At 34.1% G+C, this 22,557-nt stretch overlaps 2 protein-coding genes across 3 annotated transcripts in view; one reads left to right on the top strand and one right to left on the bottom strand.

The window, feature by feature from the left end:
* The window catches only part of LOC105196125 (Kv channel-interacting protein 1), an 83,679-nt gene that overhangs the window by 19,101 nt on the left and 42,021 nt on the right, over positions 1-22,557 (bottom strand). The gene's annotated exons all lie outside the window — the stretch shown is intronic.
* On the top strand, positions 205-21,489 carry LOC113003838 (dynein regulatory complex subunit 5). Its single transcript, XM_039452751.1, has 10 exons — positions 205-588; positions 2,265-2,537; positions 3,687-3,878; positions 11,540-11,707; positions 11,793-11,931; positions 12,716-12,953; positions 16,344-16,499; positions 17,216-17,330; positions 20,388-20,563; positions 21,185-21,489. Exons 1-10 carry the CDS (start codon positions 542-544, stop codon positions 21,235-21,237), a joined length of 1,557 nt encoding a protein of 518 aa, XP_039308685.1. The 5' UTR covers positions 205-541; the 3' UTR covers positions 21,238-21,489.

Raw genomic sequence — 22,557 nt, 5'->3', positions numbered from 1 at the left:
CAATGATGCGGAGATCAGTTCTGTAAAATAAACAAAATTTATTTTTTTATTTATTTACGAAAAAACTACACAGATAATCACAGTAAAACTTTATATAAATCATCTTGAACACTTAAAGTACTTACACAAAAAAAAATTAAAATTGTTCTTAATACTGTCAAAAATAATTTAATTTTTATAAAAAAATAGAGTAAATAAATTATAAAAATATATTATTAAATAAAAATATAATCTCATTTACACAACTTTCATATGCAGTTTATTTGAAGTGTTAACATTGAACACATTCAAATTTTATTTACAGGGCCCTGCATGTCCTATACATCCTTAACAGTATATCGCACAGGCGCGAGGTACAGTTGATATAAAACCAATTGCATAGACAACAGTTTTATTGATCCACATATTTTCGTATCCCCTGGGTAAGAAATAGCGAGTCAAAACGGCGAGCGTATCGTAAATCATCTACAGGAGATATTTCACGAGCTCTGATGAAGTAACTCTTGTGCTTTCCATCTCTGTGCAGAAGCGAACGTGAACAATGAGGATCCCGCACACGATATCGAAGAACGCTATAGCCGCTTACAGGTAAAATAGAATAGAAATAAATGAGTTCTCGCGACCTTCTTTTATCTCGCTTCCTATATCTTGATTTCCTTATAGAGTACCAGATAAAATTATACCTTTTGATTTTTGGAGCATAACTTTTATCGAAGTGTATCGAATGCACTCAAAATTTTATAGTAAACACTTGATGAAAGATATAGCTTGTATATAAAGTGTAATGAGATTTGACAACATATATACGTGATGCGATTTCTCGCCGAAATCAAACTGCTCTCTCATTAAAAGGATACTTTACTACCTTATTTTATATTCGATGTGGTAAAAAAATTTTATGTTAAATTTTACACATTTTACATGGTTTACTCGAATTTCCGTGTTAATGAAACACAAAATAGGTGTGTAAGGGAATAATACAAAATGTATTATGTTAAAGATTAAAACAAAAAGTACAATAACATTTTGATACTATTTGAAAACAAATTTCTTTATTTCTAATATTTTGACGCATTTTATTATTTTATCTTAGAAAGTTTACATTTTAATGTTACGTTACTTTATGTTTGTTCATTTATCCATCAGTTTGACGTTGATAAATATTGAATATTAATTTAACACAAAATATTCCAATAACACAGTTACATTGTATTAAATTAACACTTGGATATGTTGAAGATTCTATACAAAAATATTAACAATTTTAACACGAAATGTTTCTTTGGTATATCTTCAAATTTTTTATTAATTTTTTTTATAGTTGCACTTTTGTGCTTTTTTGTTTTTCGTGTCACAATCATTGATTTTACCATCATAACCTAATTTTAGTAGTTAAATTTAATATTTCACATTATTTATACTTGTTATGACTGAAAATTAATTATGATTAAAATTTTATATATTTTAGAAATTTCAAATAAAAACAATTTTTCACACGTTGCTGTTTTCATTATTTAATAAAAAGTTATTATTTACGTAAGTTATACTTATCATCAAAATATATTATGATTTAATAAAGATTCTTGCCTTTTAAAATAAATTATACTCAAAAATAATCAAAAAGTGATATAATTTTGGCCGGTACTGTATGTATACGCATAAATCGAGTTTTCTTCTTCCAGTTAAAAAAGAAACATTTTGTGTTAAAATTGTTAATATTTTTGTATAGAATCTTCAACATATCCAAGTGTTAATTTAATAAAATGTAACTATGTTATTGGAATATTTTGTGTTAAATTGATATTCAACATTTATCAACGTCAAACTGATGGATAAATGAATAAACATAAACTAATGTAACAATAAAATGTAAATTTTCTAAGATAAAATAATAAAATGCGTCAAAATATTAGAAATGAAGAAATTTGTTTCCAAATGATATCGAAGTGTTATTGTACTTTTTGTATTAATCTTTCACATAATACATTTTGTATTATTCTTTTACACACCTATTTTGTGTTTCATTAACACGGAAATTCGATGTAAACCATGTAAAATGTGTAAAATTTAACACAAAATTTTTTTACCACATCGAATATAAAATAAGGTAGTAAAGTATCCTTTTAAAGCAGTTTGATTTCGGCGAGGAATCGCATCACGTAATACTGTCCCTGAAATAAATATTCTCCCCGTATTGAATACGCAAATAATATTGGTTTCACATTCATTCGGCAATATTTGTTCTGGCAAATTGGCTTTTGCAGGTGCTCGCCGGAGAGCACGCAGTTACCGCAAGAGCAGGGAAGAACGGTGCGAGCGGAAGACGCCTCCTGGGACGACGCCGTAATCCCCGATTTAAAGATTCTCGCGCTTCGTGCTATAGTCTCGGCCTGGAAGGATAATCCCGTTCTGGAGGATCTGCCGACGTGCGCCGACAGAGACGTGCTGCTGGAAACACTGCCGACTGATCTACCCTTCGAATTGACGATACCGAGAATCGAGGATGGGTTTTATTGGGAACGCGCGGCCAAGGACAGGTAAGACGAAGCACGCCTATTGATTCTCGATTACGCGAAATATTATTACGTAATGGCCAACTATCGAATGCTATCGTGAACTTTACTTCGAAATTACGAACTAATCTAGTCAAATAATGGCCGGATTTCGACGTTAATTGACTGTAATTTCATTCCAATCTCACTCTAATCTCTTACTTTAATTGGTTGACTTCGCGTTGGGACTTTGAACCAATCTTTAATTTCGTTTTTATACGGAGATAATTTGTCGTACTTTGCCACAAAATTTTTTACAAATTTTACCATGTGACAACTTGGCAACTTATCAAATATTACGAGATAGAAATTTCTAAAATATACTAAAAGCATTTTATAAACTGCTGAATAAAAATTATCACGCAGCGCAGTTTGTTGTAAAATGTTCTAAAGCAAAATTTTTACAATTTGAGATAAATTTTCTTATATAATAAATATGTAAATATACACGCGATATTTTTTTTATGTTATTTAATAGTATATCATCTTTTGGAAAACTCGTTTATTCTAGTAGAATTCGAACCCGGGACCTTTCGGTCGTACGAGTCTCTTGCCTTATGTATTACGCCATTTCTTTTATTGATAAATGTGTTACATATTGCCTATTTATAGTATAAAAAGCGCGCTGATCAATTACCATGGTAAAATGATCATTAAAAAAAAATTGAAGTATTCTACTTCGTAAAATTTATGTAAAATATTGCACACGTTTATCGCTACTTGACATTTATTCTATTTAAAACGTTAGAGAATTAAACTGTTCAATATATTTTAAAATTATTGAAACGTAATTGTAGTTTAATAAAAATATTTTATATTTTACTGTGTTAAAATATAAAATATGCGTAGTAGATGTCAATAAATCAGAGAAAATCGCACAAAATTCTCCAAAATACAATGTGTTATCCTGCGACTGGCGTGATTTTACGAGAAAATTCTCTCCGTGTACCTCCAATTAATCTTGCGAAAATATTTCCGTCCATAAAGGACGTATTTACCCATTAAAATACGGATTCCACGCAAACAGACTGCAATTAATTGCGGATGCTTTTAAAAGGCATCAATTGATATCAAAAGCGTTTGTCAAAGCGATTTGCGTAACGCAAGAGAGCAATTTAACTCCTATTGTCGCAGGTGGGAGCACAACGATCCAGGCGAGCATGGGGGCTCATGGCGGCGATTATATTGCGAACGTCACTTAGCCGAGTATCTGGAAACTTTGGAGGCAACCTACTTCGAGCCCCAAAAAGAAGAATGTGAAAAATTAATGGCTCTCGTAAGGGAGCATGTACACGTCGTAAGGCTTCGTTTTCTCGTGCCGACCAAGTAAGGCGAATTTTATTAATTTACACTAAATTCCCAATTGAGTTATTATGCGCGACAAAATAATTAATATCGAGCGACTTAACATCTTGTTAGGAGAAGTAAGCCTTTCGGTTTTGTTGCAAGATCAATACGGATTTATTATGCGCGTAAAACTGGAACGACTATGCACTGGAAACAAAAGTTGTTAAATTGACTAATTTCCCTTGATTAAATTTCTTCAGAAGTACTTATGTATTTAACTTGTAAATATGTAAATACTTGAACTGAAGAAATTTAATCAAGTTGAAAAATTTAGCAAACTTTTTTTCTCTCTCTACAAAGTGGAGCAGAATTCGTGCAATCGATAGAAGGAAGGTTTTATGAAAGATAAATCGAAAATGAAAATAAAATAAGATATCTTCGTGAGATCGTAAAATAAAATATTTGCGTTAAAAAAAATATAGATCTGAAAATTTGAAAATATTACGAGTAGTGACGGAATCCAGTTAAATATGTAGAGAAGAAGATAGCACTGTACCTCCTTGCCCCCATTTGTATTTTGTGCAATAACTTGTTAATAAATCAATTCTTCAAATTGAAAACTTTACGTTTATATTCGTCAATATATTATTCAATCGAGTTATTACTTATGACGTGTTATTTACAAAAATTTGACAAAATGTAACGACATTGCATAACGGGTCGAAGAGAAACAGAGATGGTAATGTATAGTGGCCTCTATATTAAAATAGATTTAAAAAATTGGTTTTGTTTAAAGAAAACCAATCTTTTGTTATGAAATTAAATAGATTTCGTCAAAATAAAGATAACGTGGCACTTTCTATTTCGTTAGTCACACAAATCAGTCCAATGCTCTTATTAGTGAAAATAACTTGTTGTTTCTCGAGGTATTTATAGAAAGATAAAAAAATCAGTACTTTCCCATTCCATCCATCCACGTTCTACTTGAAAGTACTGTTATTTTTTTCGAAGTGATCACAAAGCTCGAAACTATACACATTCCAGCCTACTCGTAAGTTACTTAATCCCATCACTATCCATTTCACTACGAATTCATTCCAAGTTTTTGATATTTCGAAACACAACTTTATCCGTTTAATGAACATAATTTCATTAAATTCACGTAATTTCACGTTTACGTTAGACATCGCGAAACTTTTCGCTGAAAGAAGGTTTAAATATTTGCAAAAATTTATAGAAATCACGAAAAATGGATCGTCACGTAGTAGATACGAGTAGTAGATACATATTTGTGTAGCGCCAGCGCTCGAGCAGACCTTGCGTCGCTTCGTGTGCGCCGCGCAGAAATCTACAGTATTTACGCCCGGCTGAGAACACATCGGAAAATTATTATTAGAGCCGGTCAGTTTGTCGGCTAAAACCGTAAGTGCTTGCACTTGAAGATCCAAGGAGTGCGATGGACTCGCGGCGTAAATATCGCGCGAAAGCGTGGCGGCCGATTCTATAATTGGCCGGAGTATCTAGGAGGCCAATTATAATCGCGGACGCCGGAAAATCGCGAATACAGAGTTTTCAACGAATTTCTCCGTCTCTTATCTCGTTTGGTTCCGTTTTCACGACAGCGAAATACCAGTTTATACACGGATAAAGAATTTTTTAATTATATTTTATTACAAATTTTACCATGTGTGGTGATAAATTTAGGACAACTTGATAAGTTGGCAACTTTAAAATGTACAAAGAGACATTTTACAAACTGCCTAAACAGAAACAAATTTAGTACGAAATCAACAATTCATTGTTGTATATATAAGCAAGAATATAAAATCTTGGAGGAATTTATATATGCTTGCTTATATATGAAACAATGAATTGTTGATTTGATATAATTTTTTTTGTGTGATATAAATGTGTAATAAAAATTATCATGCAGCATTGTATCTATTTTTTAAGGCAAAATGCTTACAATTCGCGATAAAATTTTCTAATAATGTAATCATTACGAAATTTGTCTATACGACTATGTATTTAATGTTTTACATATATATTAATCTTTTTTTTTTGAAAAACACGCTTACCCTAGTAGGATTCGAACTCGAGACGTCTCAGTTTCCTGCCTTACATGCTACGGCATTTCTTCTATTGATAAATGTGTTATATATTGTCTATTTATAGTAAACAGCGCGCCGATCAATTACCACGTTGCATGGTAATAAAATTATCATGACCGACTACCAAGTCAGATTGAAAATGACATGCTGCGTAACTTGTATAATTTATACATATAAGATACCGCGTATGTTTATCGCTGTTTGACATTTATTCTGTGAAAAGCATAAAACGATAAAAAATTATAAACGGTTCAATAAAATTTTAAAATTATTGAAATTTATACGCAATTTAGTAAAAGTAATCAAAATATAAAATATGTGTAGTGGATATTAATAAATTAAAGAAAATCACATAAAATTCTTCGAAGTACAATGTTGTTCTACGATTGCCATGACATTTTTAGAATAAACTTTGCAAAAAAATTTTCTCCGTGTACATAGCGGAAGGCACCCCGCCTTCTACGGAAATATAGCCTCGTTCTTATTCTAAGATTGCTTCGCTCACAACGCTCGATACCACTTTCATTCACACCCTTGCACAAAATTTACATCTGCACGTCGTCCGCATAATGCGATCATTGAAGAGAACATTCGTGCAAATTCGGCCGCGTCAAGTTTACCGAAATCGCGACGGCCGCAACACGGCAGAGACGGGCAGATGGCAAACACACTCGCGAGCAAATAAACTTGTTAATGCGTTAAGGTTTCTAATTATACACGGTCGGCGGCAGATATGCATCTACGCGCTCTGGTGAATTGTCGCGGCTGTGGAGCATGGTGAATTTTAGATTCCGAGCGGTGTAAATTTTCACGAAAACGTAACAATCGCGACCAAGTTGATATGTGCGACAGTGTGACAGTCAATTCTAGGCAGCTACGTGCGCTACTTTTGAAGCGTAACTTTGTGTAACTGAGTAGAAAGTAACTCAAGTGCAAGCTATGACAAGAGACCGTGTGAGTCCTCCATTCTGAAACCACCTCCCTTCTGAATTTCCATTCTCAAACGCAAAAAATGCAATAGCTACAATTACATATATTAATAAATAATAAAATAATTAACAATTTCACTCAATAAAGTATTACAACAGTGCTCTTACTCAAATTTTGTAAAAAAAAAATTCCCTAAAAATTTTCAAACCTTTCAGGAGTTTTATTTAAAATTTCAGGTAAAATTGATTTTTTAAGATCTTAACATGTTTTAATGTTCCTTAAATCATTCAATCACGAAGAAAGGCCACTTGGGTTTTGAATATTAAATTTGAAAAGACACTAAAAGAGCATAACGTGAATTAAATATGGCACATAACGATCTCTGTCAGAATTTAATTCCCCGAAAGTAAAGAGATTGAAAGGTGAAACATACGACACAAATTTAAAACGATGTCTTTTATTGTCGCTGAGTTCTTTTATAAAAAGTCGCGAGTCACAAGACAGGGTACGTGTATGCCATATTTATTGCCAATGAATTTTACATTATCAAGGAAAAATGATCAAAGTAATAATTTTGTTAGGAAGAGAGATAAAATTTAAAAGCAAAGTTTTCTAAAAGCTCCCTCAGTAAAATACCAGTAATCCCGTAAAAATCCCCGATTTTCAAGGATAAAAAATAAACTTCTTGGAAATTCCAGGTCTTCCCCGACAGTATAAAACTCTGTATACCTAGTAAAAAAATATCCAATAATACAAAAGTTATTTTACAATTATTTTGAGAAAATATTTCTCTCATTAAAAATTTATAAGAACGCACACATAAATATCGCTAAATCATAATCCTTACATAATAACTACGCATTCGCAAAAACTCCGAAATCTTTTCGGGCCATTTAATTTTATGTGTGGCTACAAGGGCAAAATTGTTGGAACATGTTCAGAAAGTGCCGATATATATACTTTTTATGAACATGCACGTGCGAAAAGAATTGTTAATGTCGCCGCGCCGCTGTTCCAGTTTCATTTCATTTCCAGCTTTTAAGAGCGTATTATAAAATGTTGTTGAGAACGGAGGTGCTGTTTAAAAAGTAAAGGGGCAAATTTACATAGTTACGGCCGCCCGAGTCGGCAGGAGATGGCCCTGACGTTGTAATGAAATTGGAACAGGTAAACGTGAGGACGGGAAAAAAAAAGTTCCGCGATCGCGCTTGCAAAACTAATCCCAGGCAGAACAAGCAAAATGGTCTCCGCCCGTATTGTTCTCGCGAAAAAAATAAAAGGAATTAATTAACTTCCGCACGTGAATTTTGCAGTGTTATTAATGTAGAAAGGGCATTATTAATATACGCGGTAATACGAACTTTAAAAAAAGTTTACAAAATGAAAATTTCCATTTCCGGACTGAGAAAACTTGTTATAAGTAGAAACATGCTGCATGTATATCTTTTAATTGTGCAAAAAAATTCTCCCGTTTTGAGTAAAAATACAGAAAATCGTGAATCTTATTTTTTTAACCATTTTAATGTCTTCAGGGAGAAAAAAAAATACTGCTGCTGCAAATCAACAGCATCAGTCTAATACTTTTTAATTTAATAACAATTATTAATGAAACAAAAAGATTAAAAGTAAAGACAATAATAAATATAGTTGAATGAATAAAATTTAATTGAATCAACTACATTTAATGACAACTCAATGAGTCAATATTTAATTGAATCAAACTACGTTTCGAGTAATATTACAGCACTTTTCTCAGTGTTTCAGTAAATAAGCTGTTATTAAATAATGCTTCAATATCATTATACGTATATTGAAGCAAAATTAACTTGAAATTAATTCATGTTAAGAAAATAATTTGTACGCTACTCTATTATACGCAGCGACATTTATCGTCGAAATTTCACGAGAACTACAATTATTATTATTATTACATAAGGTTCAAGAGTTTTATTTATTTTGAGTCATTACCCAGTCGTCTTAATCTTTAATTTATTCATCACGCACCGTCTAAACATTTGCAATTCTAATTTGATAGCTTTCTTCGTGAAGGTTTCTTTGCGATTCGGGACTGATAATTTCAAGAACGCCCGGTTTATTCTGCACGTGTCGTACGCGATTTTAATAAGTAAAGTTGAATCACAGGGAAGCGTTATCATTTCGCGACGGCAATCGCTACGGATCTCCTAGCCTAGAAATCAGAGTCTCATTTAATTAGAAGCCACGAGAGAAAGAGCTTGGGAAAGGTAATTCTCTCGGATCACACCGGGCTGCTCCCTTTCCCGAGCTATCCGTAAATCCGCCGCAAGATTTATCTTCGCTTTTATTTGGATTACGAATGATAGATCCTTTTATCGCGACTTGCCTTAGCGTCTCGTCTTTTTCTTTAATATTATATTCTTTAATATTTGAAACTAAATAAAATCAAGATTAACGATACATATTTAATTTACTAGAATAGTCTATAGAAACAATGAGTACTATTTTTTTTTAAGCATTTTAGATTTGCCAAAGGTAACAAAAAAAGTTTTCGTTACGTGTGCAAAGAAAAAAAATAATTTCGCTGAAGTATTTAAAAATTTAACTGCATACAGGATCTGAAAATAATTTTCTTGGATCATTAAAATAATTACGACGGATGTTCAAGCATGCTGCATGATGAGTAATGTTGCAAAAAGTTTTGACATCCCACCAGTTTGAGTGATCCAACGTAATTATTTCGATGGCCTAACAAAATTATTTTCGGATCTACATCTAAAATTTTTTAAATACTAAAATGTTTTCATAAATCGCTTACTTGTGTGTCATGTAAAACGTAGAAAAGTACTTACAGAGATGTTATATAAATTCGAAAATGAAAGGATTAAAAGTACTTTTCACATCGAATGCAAATTATTATCTGGGACAGATGGAATTAAACGGCTGCACTAATTAATGCACGTAAACCGTCAGTATCATCTTTCAATGCACGCGCGTATTTATTATTCGAAATTCCATTTCGTATATCAATCTAGCACATCCAACATATCCAGCGTATATCTGACGGTTAATATGGCCCGGCGCGTGTACGCGTTCTTCAATTATTCACAGCGGCTAGCGTGCAACTAGGCCTCTACATAGGCGATGTAGTTTGTGCAACGTAATCCATTGTCCAATATTGATCAGAGTCGCGACTCACTCAAATACATTAACTATTTTGCGGCTGCACCGTTAAGTAATAATCGGAACTAACTTTTTTTTTTACGTACACGTGTATCTTCGCGATACGTTACCGAGAGTAAAATGCACTTTTTGACACATTTCAAAAATTGCTTTTTCCCTCGTTCCTCGCGGAATGATTGACAGCACGGATATAACATTCGCGCAAAATCGCGATATGAAAAAAAAATATACATATATGAAACTGATGAAAAGTTTGCAAAATAAAAATTGTTACCATCATATTCTCGCAACATTCCGTAATGTTTATTCTCGTTCGAAGCGAATACAATTAAAATAGAAATAAATTCTTGATTGTATAATAGTCTGTTCGAAAATGGGTTTGGTTATTATTAGTAAAAATAATGCAGTTGGCAGAAGTAAAAATGACTGGCGTTGCGTTTCGTTTCTTCCGTCAGTAAAACCAGTAGACGATCCCAAATAGTCCGGAACGTCTTAAAGAATTTCAAGTTTAAAGTTGCGGACATTTCAATGTTGCCGCAAGTTTGTAGTAACATTGCAGAAATCTTTTGTAATTTCCATATAATATTACTGAGCCGCCTCCTCACTCATCGTGCGCCTGCCTTGGGACCGTGTGTGGTTAACGACCCGAGTGGGAGGAGAAAGGGGGGAGCATTAACAAGGGTGCATGTGCGCTTTCAGTAACCGGATAATATTTTGAAATTTTGATATATAGAAATAAAAATTTATTTAATAAAATATTATTTTCTTTTCTGTCTTTCAGGAAAAATCACATGTAATAGACGGATAGATATTATAAAACGTTGGATATAAAGAAGGAAAGAAATAAAATAATGAAAAATAAAAGGAGAAAGAAGAAAGGAGTTTTTAAATGCAAAAAAATGAAGATAAAGAGAAAAAAGGAAAAAAAAGAAAAAGAGTTTAAAATAAAAAAAAATCATATTTTAATAATCTTAATCTTTAATATAACATTCGTTATAAAAAGTGATGTTTAGAATCATAACCTAGCTTTGAAAGATTAATGAAACATTGCATAAACCTTATATTGAAACATTATAATATTGCATGGAAGTTACAAAAGATTTCTGCAATGTTACTACAAGCTTGCGGTAACGTTAAAATGTCCGCAATTTTAAATCTGAAAATCTTTATGACGTTTCGGACTATTTGAGATCGTCTACTGGTTTTACTGGTGGAAGAAACGAAACGTAACGCCAATAATTTTCATTTCTGCCAACGGTATTATATTTACTTGTCATAACTAAATTTATTTTCAAACAGACGGTAAATCTCTATTTTCCTAAACATTTATTAATTATTATTATTCATCAAAGCGTAGCTCGTTTTTTTTTTCATGCATAAACGCACGATTAATTTCTAAAATATATTATCGTTGGATTTTAATTAATCGATATATTCATTAAAAAGTTAATTACAAACGAAATTGCATTTCTCATACACGCGGCTTGCGGTTGCTCCTAGAAAGCAGACAACGCAAGCCGACGAGGACGATGAGCCAATCCCGGAGGAGGATGTCGCGCATCACATTCCCATGGCACTTATACTTCCGCAATTCCCGAATCTCACCGAGATTTATCTCAACTTCGGTATGATCTACATGAACGACGGTTTCGAGTGGCGGGACTTTGAGTAAGTTGGACGTACAGTATGCGCAAAGACGAGGAGGATACCCCCGTGTTATACGATTGATAAAACATTCAACGTGCCCGTGCAGATTCTCGCTGGAGGATTGCTTGAGTTTGGGGGAAGGAATTAAGGCCAGTCCGAAACTAAAGAAATTCAGTTTGACCCGAAGCAGCTTGGATCAGCCACGAGTCGCTGCTATTCTCCAAAGGATGGTATCGAACGATAACGTTAGTCTCGATGTATCCCCGTTGTGCGAGAGATGCACAACTGCGCGTTATTTTCTATTATATATAAAACTAAAAAAAAAAAAAAAAAAAAATACAACTAAAAACACTTTGCTAAAAGCTAAGCTAAGCTAAAGTCGTGACCGCGAGCGCTATCTGCTTTAATATTTTCTGACAACGTAAAACGAGGAAATATAGCTCCAGCTACTGAATATTACCTGGTAATCTACACTAGGAGAAAAAAAATGATCGCAATTACCATAATTTGATTATAATTCATAGATATTTAGTACCAGCTATATATTTAAAGTTGATTATGCAAATTATAGTCATTTAGTTATTATTACAAGCGAATGTTAAAAATAGTTATATCCATTATAATTGCAATTGTATTTACATAAGGATATTTATTTTTATCATCTACATCTTAATATTTTTAGAAATATCAACAATTAAATTTCATCATAATTTATAATAAAATTTTTTCACAATGGTAAAACTATAAACATAATGTTATTATTAATAACATTAAAGCACTGTGGATAAAGTGTTTAGAATTCCTGACTATGATTGATTGATAAAATTATTATGGTTATTGTTTAATAACAATTTTCTCAATAAAAGCAAATTTCACAATGTAAAAACAATCTCAGCATTTACCGCTAAATAATCGCGAGTTATGTAGCTATAAATGTAATAATTCAATATTAACTCAATATAAACCTCGCGGTGATTTTTTTTTTATCACACATTCCACGCGATATCATCTCAATTATCTCGGATACAGATCGAGGAACTGGATCTGTCGCATTGCAAATTGATGGATACCGGTGCGCACGCGGTGGGCGAATTTCTGTCGATGCATCGGAGACTGAAGACTGTGCATTTAGCGAACAATAATATAGGACCAGACGGATGTGCCGGTCTCGTTTACGGATTAGAGAAAACGGACTCGTCGACTCTGAAGAATTTGAATCTTCGATTGAATCCGCTGCAACATGAGGGAGCTAATCACTTATGCGCTCGTAAGTTCATAAAGTATTGCAGTGTCGCGTTAATACATAACAAACGAAACTCTCATTCCTCAGTTCTATTCAGAAAATGCATTAAATTGCATATTTATTTTATTTGTATTTTATTGAACGTTATTTTTTTGATAAACTAATAATAAGATTAATATTCAAACTTTTTTTTTTGTTTAAATACATTAACATCCAATTTTCATTTAATTTGAACAAATGGAAAGATTGGGAATAATTACCGAAATCTTTACACAAGATAGGGAATAAAAGTGTTTCGGTTGACTTTTAAAATTGCGTAACCTCGGAACTTTAAATAAGACACACATTCTATATATACATCAGAAAAGATTTAACTCTCATCGCTGAATAGCTGCACGATGAAGAGATTGATGAATTTTTTCAAGAAATATTTAAAGATGTCGAAAACTTTCTCTCACAGGGCATGAATATAATATTATAACTCAGCAGCGAGTGCAAATACATTAAAATTCACCGTCGATATCTTTAACTTATACGCTGTCAGCAAGTTTCATAACTTTTTCAAATCTTTCTTTTAGAAAATCAAAAAACATTTGCGATAATAAATTCAGTATTCTTATGAGTGATAAGAATAATAGATGATTTATGCTTTTAGTGTCAATATAACTAACTGCAACGATATTGAATAATATTTCAATTTGCATTGACAGTTATAGCACGTATATAATCGGCAATGGACACGCGGAAAGAACAATTTTACCGTGGTATCTAAAAATTGAGGTAGAGACAGATCAGAAAATAATTTTATGTCGAACCATCAAAATTATTATGCGAGGCATTCAAGCATGACGACGGTGCTGCAAAAAGTTTTAGTAATCCAACAATTAGTTTAAACGCCCGATATACATTTTTTTAATGATTCAACGTAATTATTTTCAGATTAGTATTTCGGCAACCGTGTGCTATCAATTTCTAAATAAACTTCCTACGAGTGAAGTAGCGATAAATATAAATAGACGCGATTTTAAGTGATTCCACAAGCAATTCTCCTTCTCCCTTTAGTTCGGGACGACATATCAAGATAGATTCTGTGTTTGTTCGGGAAAATACAGAGCGCGCCACGCTAACGGAGATTATCCAGCGGTATTTTCTACGAAACTCAGTGCCCGAGTAATACAAAAGCTCGTCGAGGTAAATTGAAATTTAATGTTGCGTGCGGTGTTACTTTATTCCGGGCACTAGTATACGGATGCGTTGCATTCTCGCCGAATAATGGAAATATCACGGGCTCCGGCCACCAATATCTCTCTCTCTTTTCGGAAGAGCTACTAAATTTATCAATGCGCCGCATATATACGGACGGATCAATGATAAAATCGGATCTCGAAACATATATATATATATATTTTCTGCATTTCCAAATAGAATTTTTATGACGATAGCGAGTGCCAGCGCGAATCTATTCAAAGAAAGATGAGAGAATAATGGAATTTAATGTCTTTAAATATCCTCGACCAATTCATCTGAGATATTAATGATGTTTTGCTACCGGAAAATGCTCAAATTTTAAATGTATCTTAAAATATATATTTTCCGCATTTCCGAGTAGAATTTTTATGACGATAACGAGTGTCAGCGGAAATCTATTCAAAGATGAGTAAATAATGGAATTTAATGTCTTTAAATATCTTCGCCAGATTAATCTGAGGTATTAATGACGTTTTATTGCCGGAAAATGCTCAAATTTTAAATGTATCTCGAAATATATATTTTCCGCGTTTCCGGATAGAATTTTTATAACGATAACGTGTGCCAGCGAGAATCTCTTCAAAGAAAGATGAGCAAGTAGTAGAATTCAATGTCTTTAAACATCTTCGCCAAATTTATCTGAGTTATTAATAACGTTGTATTAAATGTAAATATTCAAGGCTAAAGAATTAATTTGTAATAAGAGCTGTCATTATCTCTGGAACTTTTTTATTTTTAAATTGCGTATCATTTAATTATCTTAATCATGGATTGCATGATACCAAAAAGAGTTTGGTAATAGCTATCAAATGTTGAATGAAATAATGCCGACTGAATATTCGCTCGATGTAACAAACAATAATTTTATTTTTCTAAATTTTTCGTATTATCAAATATAATAACATAACCAACCATTTGGTATTATTTCATTCAACGTTTGACAGCTATTATCGAACTCTTTTTTTCAGTGTGAATGAAAGCTACCGCGCTTGACCTCGCTGCACGAAGCTTTACTACTTACCGGCGACTTTCGAAAAACTGAATGCACAATTCCATATAATCTCGAAAATTAGCATAGAGAAAGAAAGAAGGAACGTAATCGACTCGCAGGTCGAAAGTGTGGCATAAGCAGCACGTTGAATTATTTGAATAAATGCAAGCTGAATAGCAGATCGCGGCATGCGCGTGCATATAAATCGCATGTTGCAGCACGTGGAACGTGACTGAAACTCCCATATAAAAATGCATGAAAGGGCAATAACACCTATTACAGATACAAAATCACAGCCGCAATTTCTCGAGGATATGTCCCCGGATATATACGTACGTACTCATTATGAAATAATAGAGCTCCAATTTTACATTTATGAATAAAAAATCCGAGAAAATGGCATGCTAATCTTTGACCCTGGTCTTTTCTTCAGATGTACAATTTCGTTTAATGTTCAGATTATCGGAAAAGATATCGTAACAGAAAATATTGGACATATTACAACGGACAGAATACGTACCGTACTGCTTCAACGCAAGATGTATTACCGAATTTAATAAATAAGATAAATAGTAAATTTAATAAATAACTGAATTTAATAAATAAGATAAATAGTGCACTCAGAGAAAAATTATGTTAAATTTGACGAAATCGTTTCTTTAACTTGGTTCTCTTTTAAGTTGAAATGAAATACCTTTGAGAAAAATAAAAATTTATTTGATTTTAAAAAATGACGTTATTAGTCTTTCAATAGAATAAATAATTTTTTAAAATTATTTCTTTAATTTAAATAAATAAATAATTTTTTAATAAAGTACTGATAGAAATGTAAGAAATAATTTAAATGCTCTTTAAAAAAAAAAATTTTTTTTTCATTTAAAAAAAGATTTGCGTTGCACAACCAAACTATTTTATTAATTCCAATAAAAGGAACAATAAAAAAATTTCTTCAAATCAAAGAAACTTTTTTTATCATACAGGAATGCATTTTCTTTGATTCAAACAAATATCTTTCAACTCGAAAAAACTTTCCGCTGGGTGCGTGATTACTTTCATGAGAGTTTTGTTTTCATAGTCTATCTATACTGTATGTTACGTTACATGGAATTCCTTGCAAAGATATTGTTCATTTGTTTCAAGAAATTTTCGTCTGTACGCCTTGTTAACATTTTCAGTTCTGGTGAGAAACAAAACTTTGGAAACATTGAACATCAGCGGCTGCGGATTAGGTCCGGAAGAAGGTATCGCGTTGGCCGATGTGCTCACTTCTGGTTGCGTGAAACTCAAAACCTTATCTCTCGACGTATCAAACAATAATTTTGGATTTACCGGTATTAAAGACAGAATTGTTCTTCTTCAGGTGTCCCAAAATTCACTAATCAAAATACTGTAACACTATACAAGAAAATTCTCGACAAATTAAAATAAATATTTGTAAATTTTTATTTCAAGCAGTAGTCCTTTGAGATATAAAAGCTTACAGCTAGCTCTATCAGAAAGTTTAGACAATCACTTGTCATGCAGTGACTAATACTATCGCAGGCGCAAATCACAGATAATGCGGTCTAAACGAAGTTTGTGATTGGTCAGCTGTAAACCTTTGTGTTTCAGAAAACTATTGTTTGAAATAAAAATTTACAAATAACTCTTTTGCTTAATTTTTTTCAGAAACTCTTGCTCGAGTATTTTGACTTACGAATTTCGGAACACACTTTATATTTAATCTTTTTAGAGAACACCATTTAAATAACTTGAAAAACATTTTTTTACATTTAAATTTAATTAAAAATTTAATTAAAAAAAATTAATTTAAAAAAAAATTAAATTTTAGAAAGATTCTTGAAAAATTTTCATGTTACATATGGAAGGATCGAAATAATTATGTAAAGAGAGTAAAGGAAGTATATACGCAGTCCGAAAATCGTTAAAAGGAACACCAATTATCACTTTTATCGTAGAAATCATTACGCAATTATCTCGACTTTTTCTACTCTCTTGAAGCATTTGTACTCCGATAAAAAAAGAACGGTAATAAAATTTGTTCCAGCTGGAGAGTCATTCGAGGCGGCCGTGGGCTCGTGCCCGTACATTATCCACTTGGATGGTCGAATGTGCAATTTCTCGAAAGAATCGGAGTGCTCGATCACCGAGAGCGCGCACAGGTGAGACTCGCGCGATTATCGTGCGAGAGATGAAACGCCTCTTCGCTTCTCTTTTGCCCCTCTTTTTTTTCAAATTTATTTAATTCTCGAGCGTGACCCATTCTCTCTTCCCAGCGCGCAGCATCCGCAGCATCACCGTTTCACGTTTATTTCGGCCGCGCGCGCTTCCCATGCTTCCCATGCTTCCCATTTCCACGCACGTAGGTGCGACGTGCTCAAGACAATACAGTAAATTTAATAAATCTACCGGGAGCGAAACGGCCGAAATGTCGTAGGTGCACCGTCTGCCGGAGATCTATAAATTTCCATCGTATTCCGTAATACTTGACTTTATTGGCGATTTTACGCAAACTTCCACGTTCGGCCCGTGCCACGTTCGCTCGTACGTACGCTACGATTTATTAAGACAGGCAAAAGGATTGTTATGTTCCCGAGAGAACTCGAGATTTCTATAGTGCTCCTGACACAATTTTCGCACGCTCCAAAATATTAATTTCCGACTCGTGTTTGCGCCGTAGATCTCTCCACGCGTCCCGGATTACACCGGATTATTTTTCCTTCCAATTAATTCGTTCTAATTAATATATCGCAGTCAAGTGGCACGCTCGGTAAAACGTATTAACGAAAGTATTCAGTGTTTCCGTTTCGCTTCGGGCTTGCGAGAGACAAGTGGGTGACAACAGTAACAATTCCTCCGACATCTCGAGCCTCACTCCGAGTCAACACCGTCGCGACATAACTGCCGTGCTCCGACTCGCTTGCAGCCTGCGTTTGCAAGCCTCATTACGCCTGAAAGGGCAACACGATCGCCGTCAGAACGGAATGGGTCGTCAACTCCGGGTGCAAGTAGGGTTCGAAGGCGACGAATCTCGTCGCGCTTGGCCGCGCGCCAAACCGTTCGGCGTTCGCTTGAACCGTTCGGAAGACAACTTTCTTTCTTAGTAGAACAACAAGACGACGTCCCGTCGTATCGGGAGTCGTTAATCTACACCGTTAAATCGCGAGGGCGATCGATTTATGAAGCATCGATAGCCGAAAATCGCGAACCGTCGACCGGGCGAGAGGAAGGAAGAGTGAAAGGCGTCTCTTGTTGCTGTTAAACTCGATTGTCACACGTCTATTTAGCGCGCCTCGTTTCCAGCCCGGCGCTAATTTAGTCAATCGATTTATCCGTTTTTCCCTCTTTTTTTTTTTAGGAACGCACACGCGGTTATCCTCCCTCCTCCTTCTCCCTTCCTCCGTTCACTCCGTCTCTCTCACTCTTTTGTACATCGACTCCCGTTGATCGTGCCTTCCATGCACCTTTGACCTATTGACGCCGATGTTCGCATGCTGCGTAATATAAGCGTATCAAGGATCCACACTTGTGAACACGCGGCCCTGAGGACCGATTGCACATATGAGATGCGCAATTCTATGCGCCCAGGGCAATCGTTGGATGATAATACGCATTGTACATGCGTAGCGTGAAGAATTTAATCTCACGGGAGTGGAAATTAATCTCTTTCGGCATAAAAGGGTCTTATTTTTAAACAAATTCGTACTTTAAATAAATTTAAATAACAGAATATATTCTTTTTTTCCAAGATAGGTATATCTTTCTGTAACGCTACACCGAGTTTTCTTATTTTTATAGTAATCTTTTCTAAAATAGGTATCAAAAAGATTTTTTTAATTTCAAGAAGAATTCTTCTAAAGCATAAATTAGTAACAGATATTCCTAATTTTTCTAAAGATTTTTAAGCAAGATGAGATTTTATAGAATTTACTTTAGGACAGATTTCCCACAAATATGAAAGGAAATGTAATTTTAAAATTGAATCTTGTTAGAACACGCACTTTCCGTTGATACAGTTATATTTTTTATTCTCATTCATTATTCAAATATCACGATTAAGGTTCTGATAAATCGATTGACAAACACATTGCACTGACTATGTTAAATTATAACGACAATATTATTCCAGACAACAAATGAAACATGGTCTGCGTAGAAAGATATTGCCCAGAATTTTGTTAGAAAGAATATATTCTTAGTTTCAAAAGATATTCTAGAAAAGAGAAATATATTTATATCCTTCGTTAAGGATAAGTGTCGTAAGAGGACTTACGAAATATATATGCCTCTTATTTCGAAAATACAAATTTTTTCAGCATACGGCAAGTTTTGACAATAATTACACATACAATCGTTCGAGTTACCTCGCGATATTTACTGATTGGGAAAGAAAAGCTTCTTACTTTTTTCATAAATCACAAGACTTGATTCATACTTTGATCCTTCTACTTCAATAGCTCGTGAAATCACCTCGATTATTGCCCGGCATCTCCGAGGCATAGTTTAGACAAGATTTTCGGCGTGTTCTTTCGTCAAAGACCTCCAGATTGCACGAATTTGTCGCGAAAGCTGCTTCAAATTGCGAATCTTTTTCCTACGAAGCTTCAGGTGATGTCAATCCTATCGAAATGTAAAATCAGTTAAATCACTTTTTTCAAACTTTAAAAATTCATCCCTTAAGAAAAATGCGTGCCAAAATTTCACAAATTTTGAGAAACAGCTAAGTATCATGATGAAGCATCAATGACAACAGTGCCATTTACAATCCCTGAAAGAAAAAGCAATTCTTTCCCAATCAGTAAATATCGCAGGTAACTTGAACGACTGTAAATGCGTCTATTTTATTGTTAAACAAATTCATACTTTAAATGTTCTTTTCTCTAAATATCTTTCTGCGATATTGTTACAGGTTTATTCATTTTAAATCCAATTTATCCATAAAATATTTGAAAACACGAATAGTGACACGATTTATGCACGTAAACCTGATAATAAAATCGTCTCATTCATATCATGAAAGAACCGAGAGAACCGGTCCATTGTTATCGGAATCATACCTCGACATATTACATTCCCGTATTTCTATAATCGCGATACCGCCTCTTCAAGGTATTGTGCGCGTTTATCTTCTACCGGGCACATTTTCCAATTTATTTTATCGCGATGAGTTATTGCTCCGCGGTTGCCGTTACAAATGTCTGCACGCCACGTTTACGCAGGAATAAACAAAACGTGAAAAAGGAGAGGGACAAGGTAGCGCTTTTGCAAAGCAGCGACGTCTATAATTCACCTAGCGCCAGAAATCCGCAACAACAGCCGGAAGTCGGGTCGTCATTTCCAGAGCCAAAAGATATTGTGCAACGTTTCACAACGTTTGGCAGACAAATCGATACCGGTAAGAATTACAGCGCTGCTTTCTTTATACGTTTATTGCTCCGTCTTAATTCATGCATGAAATACGCGGAGTTATACGGCGCATAAAAGTGTCGTTAACCCGGCGCATAAAAGCATCATCAACTCGCTTTTTATCACGTTTCTTAGTTTACCCTTAGAAGCATACGCACATATTTTTGTAAGCGCAAGTTACACTCTCTCGTCTAAGTCTCTCACGCGTCCTTGCGCGATTTTTCGTTTTATATGTAGAGCACTTTTGATCCAGAGTGCTTGATGTACTTCAATATCGGAAAAGTTGCAATTTAATTAATTTCGCTCGTCAAAATTTTGCTCGTTAATTTAATTTGTGATGTTACGTATATTCCAACTTCGGCTTAGGACACTGAGGACCGAAATATTTTTATACATGTTCGGCGCGCGATTTACATGAACTGGAAATTGCAAAAATTCACACAAAATTATTGTTAGGCATCCTCTTTGATTAAAAGTGACGCTCCCTTCCCTTGTGTTTAATAAATTTCATTTCACGCATTTCTCGGGCTTAAAATACGACACACAGTGTTCCGTACGAGACCGATTGTGAGACACGATATTAAATTTAATTATTCACGCGCAATTGCAGACAAACAGGAGAAGATCAAATCAATTTTTAAAGCGAGTAGCTGCGTCTATTAGGAGAAGAAAACGAGCTTGTGTTGCTCGTGGAAAATTTAAGACGTCGTTAGATAGCGACACGATGTATCCAGAAGAGTGCTCACCAGACAGGATTTTCACGTAATAAAACAAAGACGATGGTCCGAATACAGGCTTCGAGGAGCATCACCAACTTTCGATTCCAATCGATAAACCCATTTTTCAAAGTTTGATATAACACTTGTACTTATTAAGAAATGAACACCCCGAATAAAATGATAAAATTGTGCAGTACATTGTATGCGATTTATTGTATAATAATAAATGACTGTATTTCCTCTTTTTATACCTATGAAACTATTATACTTATTTATTTTTACATCTGATAAATCAACAGATCATGAAGTTGCTATAACCAAAAAGAGTCATTAAATCGTGTGAATAATTTTTCACCTTCGTAAATCAATTTGTAATTTGTAGAAAGCTAGTTCTTTTATTTGAAAAATTAACATTTCTTGATCGACTGACTAAAAAATTCGTCGAAACGTTTTAAAAATTTAAGCAAACGTTATACAAGTTGCTGTTTCAAGTAGCGAAGTAACAATTAAACGATCGTGAATTTAGAAATACGTTGCGATAATTTAAACATCATACGAGTGTGTCGTCGTGTGTGATGATGCGATGATGAATCTGCTGTAACGTGAACTCGTGTAACGCGATAATAATACGTCCTTTATTACCCGTATGTGATGAAGATTGCATTGTGAGCGAAATCAGCAGTTGCGCCGGACTATCCTGAATAATATCTATGTTGTCACATTGTACGGAGTTGCAATAACAATTTCTACACTGTACGTGTCTTTCGACGAGCGCGCGTTCGCGTGGACAATCGCACCTGGATCGTGTATACGCACATAATGAATGACTGACCGGAAAAATATTCGTTCTGCACGAAGTTGCGGAACGCGAATAAATGAAATTTCCGTCGCATCTGCGACCGCATTCCGCGATCAAACTCGCAAAAACTCCCTTTGTCGTAAAAACAGACATGAATAATCGGCACCAGCGCCACGCGGAAAATTCGAAACGCGAGCAAAATTGAAAATTGCGAACAGCGTATTGTTGTCGTAACTGAGGAACGATGAAAATTATGCTTTCAACTGGCCATCGTTATACGCAATTTTAATGATGGGAAAAATGGTTGTGATAGAAAATAGTAATAGATATATTTATTTGAAGGATGTATAAACTACACTATTTGAAAGTATTTTGAAGTAGACGGAAAAAATGGTTTCGCTGTAGCGTTTAAAAATTTAACTAGGTGTAAGTCTAAAAATAATTTTATTGGGCCATCAAAGTTAA

This window comes from Solenopsis invicta, chromosome 8 (genome assembly GCF_016802725.1).
Source record: "Solenopsis invicta isolate M01_SB chromosome 8, UNIL_Sinv_3.0, whole genome shotgun sequence".
NCBI classification, from domain to species: Eukaryota; Metazoa; Arthropoda; class Insecta; order Hymenoptera; family Formicidae; genus Solenopsis; species Solenopsis invicta.
The sequence above is the reverse complement of the archived record's forward strand: the minus strand, read 5'-3'. Positions and strand labels throughout refer to the sequence as shown.